The sequence below is a fragment of the Hyla sarda genome, chromosome 2 (genome assembly GCF_029499605.1).
Source record: "Hyla sarda isolate aHylSar1 chromosome 2, aHylSar1.hap1, whole genome shotgun sequence".
Lineage (NCBI taxonomy): Eukaryota > Metazoa > Chordata > Amphibia > Anura > Hylidae > Hyla > Hyla sarda.
Window position 1 is genome coordinate 304,555,825 of NC_079190.1, and position 12,092 is coordinate 304,567,916.

The window sequence follows — 12,092 nt, forward strand, 5'->3', positions numbered from 1 at the left end:
ATCCCGGCTGGGAGTGATATTGCAGTGCACCCGGTCAGCAGGTCTGACCGGGGCGCTGCGAATGAGAGGATGCTGCGAGCGCTCCGGGGAGGAGCGGGGACCCGGAGCGCTCGGCGTAACACACCACAGTACTACTTTATTATAGCAGTAATACAATTCAGAATTATCTTGCATGTTTGAACTGCGTGAAAAACTTTTTGTATCAATATTAGCTAGACATCTCATTATATATTCATTTGGTTTGATTATTTCTGTAATGCTTATTTGCATAGCACTTGTTCATTGATTACATTTTTGTTCAGCCGACTGACCTTTTTACTATGCTTGTTTTATTAATATTACTAGTATTATAGCCATGATTAAATAAACATTTAACATTTAAATAAAGTGCTGGAAATTGGTACCCATCTGAATTTATTCTTAGAATGCAACTTATTCCATTAATAAAGAAAATGAGAAAGGACATGACATAAAATGGTTGGGAGTGTTTCAGTGTGGAACACACCTGTCTATCTGTCCTGTCAGGTGGATGTGACACAGCGTGTTTGCTCTGGGCCCACTACTCAGATGTAATTGTGTTATTTATTGTATTGTATTATGTTGTCTATGTACTTTCATGCGGCTGCAGCCTGGGGTTAACTTGATGTGCAGGAAGATGCTCTGGGGATCACATGTTTGCTTCTAGCCAACCAGGACTGCTTATCTGCCCTCCCCCAAGTCTGCTAGACAGGGTGTAAGTAGTCAGTCGGAGAGAGAGTTGTAAGGAGAGTGGAGGTCCCCATTAGACCTCTGCTGTGGACCTATACCTCGCCACATGAGGTAGGGCCTAAGAAAATTACAGTTGCTGCACTAAAATATTCCAGGGCTACAGCACCCTCCACATGATCCCGCCAACCAGAACATCTATCCGAGAGAGAGAAGCAAGTCCGCAGTGGGGAGAAGAGCCAAGAGAGCCCATGGACTCCATTAGCCAAAGAACAGGATTACTGGAGAAGAAAGCCTCAGGCAGCTCCGGTCCTAAAAATCTACAGTTTTTACCTTGCGGTAAGCCCTATTCTCAGATACCTGTGTGGGGAGGAGAGTTACAGTCAGCTACCTAGTCTCATAGAAGTTACATAATCCTTGCCAGTCCAGTCTGAACAATATTAAACCAGAAGAAAACCAGAAGCTAGTTTATAAGCAAGGATTACAAGTCACATGGTGCCCTGAAGCAACTGTGATCCCTGCAGCAAACTCCTGTGAATTTGCAACACTGTTTGAACTGTGCCTGTAATTTTGCAAGTTACTAAGTAAAAGATAGTTTTCCATAACCCTGCATTGTGGTCATAATTGTCCCCAGCGCTTGTCCCAGGAGAACTGTCTAAACCTAGGAACGTGGTGTTTAACGTTACCTTGGCGTCACAAACTATGTGTTACATCATCCACACTGAAGGCACAACCTATAAGGGAACTTGGGATCTTAAGCTGACCTGTAAAAGCTGGGCCTGTCTGGCTTCCTAACATTCTTTGAAGCATCCATCTTAGTTTTTCATAGATTTATTGCTATCTTCCTGCTTTTACACTGCCTGTTTGATCCAAAATTGTCTCTCACTCAAAAAGCATAGCAGCTACTGCATTACAATTATACAGAAGAATAAGTCATGTGACAATTTAATAAATATCTATAAAATCAGTTTTTCTTTTTATATATATACAGCAAGTTCCTAATGCACATAGAGATTGGGTGTGTGCTCTGAGCTTTGTATCAGGACGCCCTGTGATGCTCAGTGGATGCCGAGGTGGTATTATCAAGGTTTGGAATGTGGAAAACTTCACGTCTATTGGAGAAGTTAAAGGACATGACAGTACTATCAACGCAATGTGTAACAATAGTCGTCATGTATTCACAGCATCCAGGTGAGAAGGAGAATATCTTAACCAATGTAACAAATAGATGAAATAGAACTGTATTTTATAAATAACATATTATTTATAATAATGACAACGTTTAAGAACTGTATTTTTTCTAAAAACTGTATTTTTTCTAACATTATTGCTTTTCAATACTTTAATTTTATTTTTGATATTTCTTAAATGGGCTGCATAAATGATAAGCATGTAGATTTTATTGGTGGGTGGGGGTTTGTATTGTAAAACTTACATCATGATGACAGCACTAAAGCGGATGTATTAATGAGAAGTAGGCTTCCCACACCTATGCTGATTGACAGCTGTCTCCCTAATAAGGTCCTGTAAAAAGAGTAGTCTGGGTTCCCTACTATAAACACATCTTTTATTACGTTAATAGTAACACAATGTTAATGATACAATACGTATAAACAAACAACAAAAAACGTGGTCTCAAATGGCTGGAAGTGCTCAACCCCAAATGCGGTTGTGCATTTATACTGGGGGAGCAGATCCTGCCCTTGTAGTCCGTTGCTAGGGGCGATCCCCAGCATAAAAATGCATACAATGGAGGATGCCTGCAGCGGACTACAAGTGCCACAATAGAATCCTACACCAGATAAACGGTGTGGATATGTAACAATTAGAATACAATACAAGAATATGGGTGCACTACTGTGGTAGATGTAAACAATACATTGGCTATCCCTCAACACTGATGTTAAAATTGAGACATTCGCCAGTGTATCCTTATATGAAGGACACACCAGAGCCCGCACACCAACGCCAAGGTTTCTCAACTTGGTGCGAGACCTAACGCTAGTCCTACCTGTGCTTGATAAACAGAACAGGGGCCAGTGGGCAATTACGGCAGCATTCGGCTGACTCACAACTTCCTTCCAGATACCCTCCAGTGTTACTACGCACACATGCAATGGGAGGAGGGAGGCAAGCTGCAAACCCCACCTGAGTTGGCTATTATGGGTGCCTGGCCTCACAGGTGCTACCTTAATGCTGCCTGGTAGATATTCAAGGCGCATTAATGTTGGAGTTTACACACCTCCAAATTTAAAATTTAAACAAACAACAAAAAACGTGGTCTCAAATGGCTGGAAGTGCTCAACCCCAAATGCGGTTGTGCATTTATACTGGGGGAGCAGATCCTGCCCTTGTAGTCCGTTGCTAGGGGCGATCCCCAGCATAAAAATGCATACAATGGAGGATGCCTGCAGTGGACTACAAGTGCCACAATAGAATCCTACACCAGATAAACGGTGTGGATATGTAACAATTAGAATACAATACAAGAATATGGGTGCACTACTGTGGTAGATGTAAACAATACATTGGCTATCCCTCAACACTGATGTTAAAATTGAGACATTCGCCAGTGTATCCTTATATGAAGGACACACCAGAGCCCGCACACCAACGCCAAGGTTTCTCAAATTGGTGCGAGACCTAACGCTAGTCTACCACAGTAGTGCACCCATATTCTTCTATTGTATACAATACGTATATTCTATGTATACCATGTAATCCATGTTTATGCTACATATATCCTAGCACAGGTGTAGCAGTGCCTGGCACTTTGACCACCCCCTGCCCCCTTCTCACCACTGCGGACAAGCTGAAATTTAAAGGGGTACTCCCGTGCTTAGACATCTTATCCCCTATCCAAAGGATAGGGGATAAGATGCCTGATCGAGGGAGTCCCGCCGCTGGTGACCCCCGTGATCTTGCACGCGGCACCCCGTTTGTAATCAGTCCCCGGAGCGTGTTCGCTCCGGGACTGATTACCAGCGACTACAGGGCGGGCGGTGTGTGACATCACGCCCCCGCCACCGTGTGATGTCACGCTACGCCCCTCAATGCAAGCCTACGGGAGGGGGCGGGATAGCTCTCACGCCCCCTCCCGTAGGCTTGCATTGAGGAGCAGAGCGTGACATCACACGGGGCGGGGGCGTGATGTCACACGCTGCCCTGTAGTCGCTGGTAATCAGTCCCGGAGCGAACACGCTCCGGGGACTGATTACAAACGGGGTGCCGCGTGCAAGATCACGGGGGTCCCCAGCGGCGGGACTCCCTCGATCATGCATTTTATTCCCTATCCTTTGGATAGGGGATAAGATGTCTAAGCACTGGAGAACCCCTTTAAAGAGACAGCTCTGTCCTGTTCTGCAGGAATGTGGCCCATTTTCCCCATTCTTCAGCACCAGGCCTGTGTGATACCTCTCCTCCTATCAGTGACTGTCCCCTTAGGATGGGTGGCGGAAGCCCTACTTTACACATGCCCTACCTTTTATTTTACCTATATTACTTGTGAGAATTTCTTTCACTGATCTGCTCCCATTTCTGAAGAAATTGTTATTCTTTCCTAGTTACAATGTATTTTATTCTGGTTCAAAATCTAGTAAATCCTTTCCCCCTTTTTCTTTCAGTGACTGCCGAGTGAAGCTTTGGACCTATGTTCCTGGCTTTACACCATGTCTCCCACGACGTGTCCTGGCAATCAAGGGCCGAGCAACTAGCCTTCCATAATTTGTTCTCCATCTCTTACTTCCCCATACTTACTTTCCTTTGTTTTTACCAACATCTCTTCTCCTATACATCCAGGAGACAAATATCACTTGAAAAGATTATTGATTGAGAGATGTAAGATTAGGGTTACAATAAATGTGTTAATTGTTTATTTAATTCACATAAAAGATTAGCGTATTTCTGTGATTTTTGACTGTACAACAACCTTATGGTGAAGATAAGGAATGGAAGCAATGGCGATTTCAAGATGAAAACAGAACTAAAAACAGAATGATGGACAATGTTTTTATTGGTATTGATGTTCCAAAAAAAAACTATTGATGTTTAAAGAAAGTGCAAGTGTTTACTAGTAGTACATTTCTTTCTGTTTGCCTATGAAATATTAGGCAAAATAAGCAGATGAAAAGCCAAAAGGTGGAAAAGTAATATACATAGTTACATAGTTAATAGGTTGATTAAAGACAACAGTAAATCAAGTTCAACCGATTATCCTTTTGGAGCAAAAAGCTTATTGCTCCATACTAGAGGAAAAATTCCTTCCTGATTCTAAATATGGCAATAAAATTTAAGTGTACCTGTCCTCAAAAAAAACTTTATATATAATGTAGATAATACGTAATAATATGTAATAATAATAATATGTATATATGTAATAAACAGTGGTTAAAAATGTTGTTTATTTATGGGGGAAAAAGTGCTGTCCCTGCAGCTATTGCCTGGGAGGAGTCCAAATACAGGAAGTGAGGGCAGAAAAAGCAGGGCTCTGTGCAGGTTCCTGACTTCTCAATCTTCCTGCTGTGTGAGCCCATAGCATGTCAGAGAGCCTCACTGCACAGGGCCCTGCTTGTCCACCCTCACTTCCTGTATTTGGACTCCTCATAGAGACACACAGGCAATAGCTGCAGGAACAAAAATATACATATTTTTTTTTTAGCATTCAAAGTTTTATTTCAAGAATACAAAGAAACAGAAAACAAGGCAGACAAAGAAATCTGACAAACAGAAACAAAATACAAGAAATCATCCACGAGTATCCAGAGGTAAAATATACATATTTTTTGAGCAATGATTATTACAAATATACATATAATGGTTTTATCTACATTATATAAAAAAGTTTTTGTTGATGACAGGTACACTTTAATGTAAAAGAAGAACCTAAACAAGAGACCCAAATCAATTAATGTGTTACTATTGTTTTCTAAATGTCAAGTTTTTGAACCATGCTGTCATAAAAGGGTAACTTGTTAAGTACCCTTTAATATATATAACCTCCCTGTTTATTGTCAGTGTTCTTAATTTTCTTTGTTATACATTGAAAAGCACAATCCAATTCAGATGTCAGAGGACACAGTACATAAAAAAAAAGTTTCAGCTACTTTTCACAAGGCATTTTTCTACCTCTTAATGTTAATAACTCAGGGGCACAGCTAGGTAGGGGGGGGGGGCAGGACAGTCCAATTATGACTGAGCTCAGGCTGAGCACTGGGCCAGCCAAACTTCAGTGAAAGAAAATAGTGTAACCATGTGACAACCACCTGGTACATATACATGTCACCTATTTGTGAAGTGTGCTGGCGCATTTACAAAACAGCTATTGCTAATTTAGTAACACTAGCATGCCATGGGGTGTGGCAGTATCTTTCCTTAGTGCAGTATGGGTCAGATTTATCAATAGAGCAAGCAGCCTGGTAATGATTCCAACCAAGGTAAAAATAATTACAAATAGGACCTGGTGTTTTGTTCTGCTTTTGGTATAGTGACAAAAAAATAATACTAAGCCTCTTTGTAACTTTTTTTTTTTTTTGCTCATATAATGCTAACTTATCACCAGTATTCCTGCAGTGTCATTTATTTCAATCCAGCTCAGCTAAAGCAATACATATCCATATATCCAGGAGATGAAACAAATTAGCTCATTGATCAGCTAAGAACTGCTACCTGTTATATTTAGCAGTCAGGGTCTTAGCAATGGGACCTCAATTGATAGTGATGAACAAATCATTTTGATTTGGATTTAGAGGCCATTTCGGATTCAGAAAAGCCCAAAATGTACAGAAAGGCTGGGTATGACACTCTTAGGTCCCTTAGGACTGTTTCCAAACCCTTTTAGGCTTATTAACACCAAGACAACATTAGTAAAGTGTCTAGGTACTATTCGATTATTTTGCTTTTTAAATTAAAGAATGGCAACAAAAATGATGCAATTTTGGGAGCAGATATCAAATGGTGTAAATTGTTAGCACTGGAAGAGACAATCCAAGCCATCCAAAAAGGATTTAATATTATTTTAAAGGAAATAAATAAATGTGCCTACTGTGCTTGGTTATCCTAGCTTTAAAGATAACCAAACTTTAGATATTACCAAATATAATGTTTGGAAACGCGTTATATGGTAAAATCTGTAGCCTCACCGTGATAATGCGGGCCATCAATCACGCAGAGGGGGCATCACTACGGCTGGCGCAACGGGGCCAAGTAAGCATAGCTCCCCGCCCAGGGGGCTACTTACATTACCATCCCTTGGGCCAAAAACGTGAGTGGTTACCAAGCATTGCATATGGTAAAATCTAATGCAAAATTATCCCATTTTTGGAAGTAGTTTAAGATTTGTAACTGGTTATTGGTCAGTTTCTGTACAGCATAAAACATGATGGACAAGGCACAAGATGTACGGCTGGCTGTGCAGGGCCATTAGTAGTGGCCCTGAAAAGGAGATGTGCCTCTGTGTAGGTCTAGTAGTAGCAGTACCACCAGGGGTAATAGTAGTTGCAGTAACGGCAGCAGCAGCAGTATGGAACATGGCAGACAGCACACAAGATGTGCTGCTGTGTTGGGCTAGTAATAGTAGCACTAGGGATAGCAATATGGAGGATTATGGACAGCAGAGGAGATGTGCAGATGTGTTGGGTTTGAAGTTTTAGATAGATGATAGTGGCTGCAGCAGTAAAGTCTGGAACATAATGGACAATGCAGTAAATGTGCAATTAGTATCATGGCATTAGTATCATGTGTCTGCACATGGCAGATCTGTTTAATGGCACTAGCCAGAGGTGATGCATGACTGATTCATTTTTACAAAGGTAAATATTTTTACACTCATAGAGGACAATTTTGTCCACCTCAGTCTGAGAATTCCACCTGCAACACTGAATACCCTCTCTAGCTATGCCTCTGTAGTAGACAAATTATATATAAAGCTGTTTTTACTATCTGAAATGTCATCAATATAGATTGTACTTGAGACAAAATGAATTGAGGCTGCTTTATACAGTTTGAAGTAATACCTTTATTTAAAGCACATTTAAAACATGTTTCTACATTCTGTCTATTTAAATATGTGTGCCATTAAAATGAAACAAATAAAAAATTAAAATAAATATTTAAAAAATCTTTAAAAAGACATGGTTTTGTGATTTATTCATTATTTATATATAATTGGAAATATTAGGGAGATAAACATTGGAAAAAAACAACCCTCATTTTCTCAGCAGACTTGGTAAAACAAAGCATGATCTATTAGGCTGACCTCCCATAGAGCTTGTATAGGCACAGGAACACAATGATATACATAATTTGCAAAGTTTAGTTCCTGCTAAATTTCATGCATGTATATCATTTTGTGTTGATATATCATTGTATATCATTTTGGGTATTTCAGCACCCCAAAAACTGAGGCAGGCAAGAAAGCATATGCACGTTCACTTTCCCTTACTCTCACTGCTGTTTTACAGTTGCCCAGCTAAGCCAATCACTGGCCCCGGTGAAGACCCACCTTGGCAAGCGACTGGTTGAATGGAAACTTCCTGCAGAGATGAGGCATCACGGGAACCATGAATCAGCAGTGAGTGGTGGGGACAAGGGGCCATCAACAGCGGGAGATCAAGGCTTTTTTCCTGGGGCTGGAAATCCTTCTATTTCTAGATTTGCAAATTATGGTGTTCTTGCAATTGCAGAATATCCACCTTGTGTGTTCATTGTTGGTGTAAACACAGATGTTTAGTAGATGCTTAGTAAAAACTCCAGTGTAGTATTAGTATTAACTTCGATATAAAGAGAAGACAGTATTATCTCAAAGCTCAGAACAAGTGGCAAGAAGTAGCATGCGAGCCAGCAACAGTGAGGGGTGATTTGGCAAGCTACTTCCGGGAGGCAAGGGATGGGAGATGAGCAGATGAATGGATAAATGATGATAAGGAGACACAAAATGGGGGGGGGGGGTGATGGAGCAGACAGTATTTGGTGTGGGGGTGATAGATGACGAGGAGACAGCATTTTGGGGGAGGTGATAGTTGATGAGGAGACAGTATTGTCCCCCCCCCCCCCCCCACAATACTCTCTCCTCTTTATCCATCACTCCCCCCAAAACACAATACTGTCTCCTCATCATCTCTATAACACCCTCCCCAGAATACTGTCTCCTCATCATTCATCACCCCCCCCCCCCCCCACACAATACTGTCTTCTCTTTACCCTTCACCCCCAACACACAGAACTGTCTCCTCATCATATATCACCCCCACACACACACCCCCACACACACACAACTGTCTCCTGGGGGAGGAGGTGATAGATGATGAGGAGACAGTATTGCGTTATGGGGGGGAGTGATGGATATAGAGGAGATAGCAATGTGTGTGTGTGGGGGGGGGGGATACTGTTTGCTCATCATCCATCACCCCTCCCTCCATTTTGTACCTCATCATCATTTATTCATTCATCTGCTCATCTTCCATCCCTTGCCTCCCAGGAGTAGCTTGCCAAATCAGGATGCTCAGGGCACCCCTCACTGTTTCTGCCTTGCATGCTACTTCTTCTTGCAACTTGTTCTAAGCTGATTTTGTCTGGCAGTCCTGATGTAATGGACATCTGTGGAGCTCCATCACGCTCCCCCAGGCCCAGCCACCATCACGTCACAGATCCAGTGCAGCCCACAGCACAGCGCCGGAAAATGAACCCCTCTGGTCAGGAGTCCAAGACAGGGAAGGTGGAGAAGAAGGAGCCCCTCCGACCTGGAGTCTGGGAGATGGACAGAGGGGCACAGAGAATGCATTATTTCAATTTCATTAGATTTTTTTATTTCATGATTGTGTGGGGGTTGTGTTCTGGGTCAGGGTGTCACTCCACCAGAGGGTATTGTCCGTACCCCCTTTGCAACACCACTAATTAACTCATCTTGTACACAGACAATGGAGTGATTCCTGGTATTGCGTAGGACAGCCTGTAAAAATCGAAGCCCTATAAAAGGTTTCTTTTCTCCTTTTGAACTTCATATGTGTCACAGTATGTCACGACAATATAGATATATATATTTGATAAGGCTGAAAAAAAGACAAGAGTCCGTTAAGTTAAACCTAAAACCAATTGTATTGATCCTGAGGGAGGCAAAAAACCCTTATGAGGTAGGTAACAGTTGCCCCGAACGATCCTATCTTACTCCAGATATGGCAGTCAGGATGTTGATCCAATGATTCGTGCTACTACACTAATACACACAACTTGTAATATTATATTTTTCCAGAAAGGCATCTAGATCTCTCCTGAACTTGTTCATCACAACATCATGCAGCAGAGTTCCATAGTTTCACTTCTCTTACAGTAAAGTATCCCTGACTGTATCCCTTCTTTCAGTTTTAAGATTCATCATTTTTAAGTTTCTTATTATTTATGTATAACAAAGTTCCAAATGCAAGCAATTAAATAAAACCAAGCGGTGTCATCATGTGAATAACTCATCATGTGAGAAATCTGCCCTTAAAAGCCTAATGGATAACCAGAACATCGTTATCCGATCTGCAGATAAGGGTTGGGGAGTCGTGGTCCTTGATCACGAATATTATGAAAAGGAAGCAGATAATATTTTGTCTGACAAGGAATTCTATAAACAGATTCTGGAAGATCCGTTTAAGAAGATGCATGATAAATACCAAGCCATGATTGCCACAGGAATAGAAGAATGAATACTGGATAAAAACAAACAGAAATTTCTACTATCCAATAATAGCAATAAACCATACTTTTACTTTCTCCCTAAAATTCATAAATCTATCAGTCACCCACCAGGCCGCCCCATCATTTCTAACACCAACTGCTTGACCAGCAACCTTTCCCATTATATTGACCTCTACCTGCAGGAATACATCATCAAACTACCCAGTTACCTTAGAGACATCACACAACTGATCGAACATCTACTTACATGCAAATGGAAACAAGGCTTGCATTATATCACGTGATGTGGCCAAGTTATATACCAACATTAAACACGAAATAGGGATCGAATGTGCCAAGGATTTCTTTACAAATGATAAGAGACAAGCGAACTTTTCAAAAATTTGATTCAGCCGATTCGACGAATTTTCCAAAAAAGTTTGTTTCTATCCGAATTTATTTGCGGCGAATCTATATTAAAAAAGACTATTTCTAGCCTACAGAGAGCCTTAATAGGGGTATAGAACACTTTTCTGTGTTCTAACACTCATATGGAGTGTGCTGGGGTAGTGAAATAATGCTGTTATTCAGAATAACATGCAGATTACCAGCATCGCTTTTAGAATCACTGCTACAGAACGGCACAATCACAGAGCCTGGAGGAGGCATCAGTGTGAGGAGACCATATAGTGGCTGAATGACACAGCATGGAGGTTTTGGCAGCATGAGGAGACCATATAGTGGCTGAATGACACAGCGTGGAGGTGTTGGCAGCATGAGGAGACCATATAGTGACTGAATGGCACAGCTTGGATGAGGCTGAAGCATGAGGACACCATATAGTGGCTGAATGACACAGTGTGGAGGCGTTGGCAGCATGAGGAGACCATATAGTGGCTGAATGACACAGGCAGGAGTTGGCAGTAGCATGAGTAGACACTAGGCCTTCACAATCCCTAAGATTAAAAGATTAATTCAGAAATGTAAACCGAAGATTTTGGATAGCTGTTGCTACCTACATAACAACATTTTTATACCCAGGCCCAGCAGCGGCATCAGTAAACCATATATTGCCTGAATGACACAGCCTGGAGTTGGCTGAAGCATAAGTTCACACCAGGGCTTCACAATCCCCAAGAAAAAACACAAGAATTTTTTTAAATTTAAAATGAAATTTTTGGATAGCTGGTGCTACCTACATTAACAACATTTTTATTCCCAGACTAAGGCCCTGCAGCGTCATCAGTAAACATATTGCCTGAATGACACAGACTCAACTTGATTGAAGCATGAGGACACACCAGGACTTCACAATACCAAAGAAAAAACACAAGAATTTTTTTAATTTAAAATGGAGATTTTGGATAGCTGGTGCTACCTATCATAATAAACAATTTATTCCCAGGCCCAGCAGCAGGAGCAGGTATCAGCAGTACACCCGAGGGTTTCATAACCCTTTACATTGCAAGATCAATGTTGAAATTTCAATTAAGCATGTATTTAGCTAGTGCTAAATATCCCAAAATTTGAGGGCCAAGGCCAGAAGCAGCATTAAGTTCCTGAAACAAACAGTCAGAAAAAGGCATCTGTAGTACACCGGGTTATTTAATAAGCAATAGGATTGAAATATCAATGTTGAAATTTCTATTAAGCACTCACATTAGGTAGTGCTAACATCCAAACATATTAGGCACAGGCCCAGCTGCATCCCAACAATCTAGTTGCTGAAAGAC

The 12,092-nt window shown here is 41.3% G+C and overlaps 1 protein-coding gene across 2 annotated transcripts in view; it reads left to right on the top strand.

Annotated features, from left to right (window-relative positions):
* Positions 1-7,822, top strand: part of KIF21B (kinesin family member 21B) — a 768,527-nt gene extending 760,705 nt beyond the window's left edge. Inside the window, exons 35-36 of one of the 2 annotated variants that reach the window (XM_056557609.1) lie at positions 1,697-1,896; positions 4,329-7,822. In XM_056557609.1, the coding sequence (XP_056413584.1) occupies positions 1,697-1,896; positions 4,329-4,428 (300 nt within the window). In that variant the 3' untranslated portion in view covers positions 4,429-7,822. The remainder of the gene's footprint in view (positions 1-1,696; positions 1,897-4,328) is intronic. The other variant, XM_056557610.1, reaches the window with a different exon arrangement.
* Positions 7,823-12,092: the final 4,270 nt, after the last annotated feature.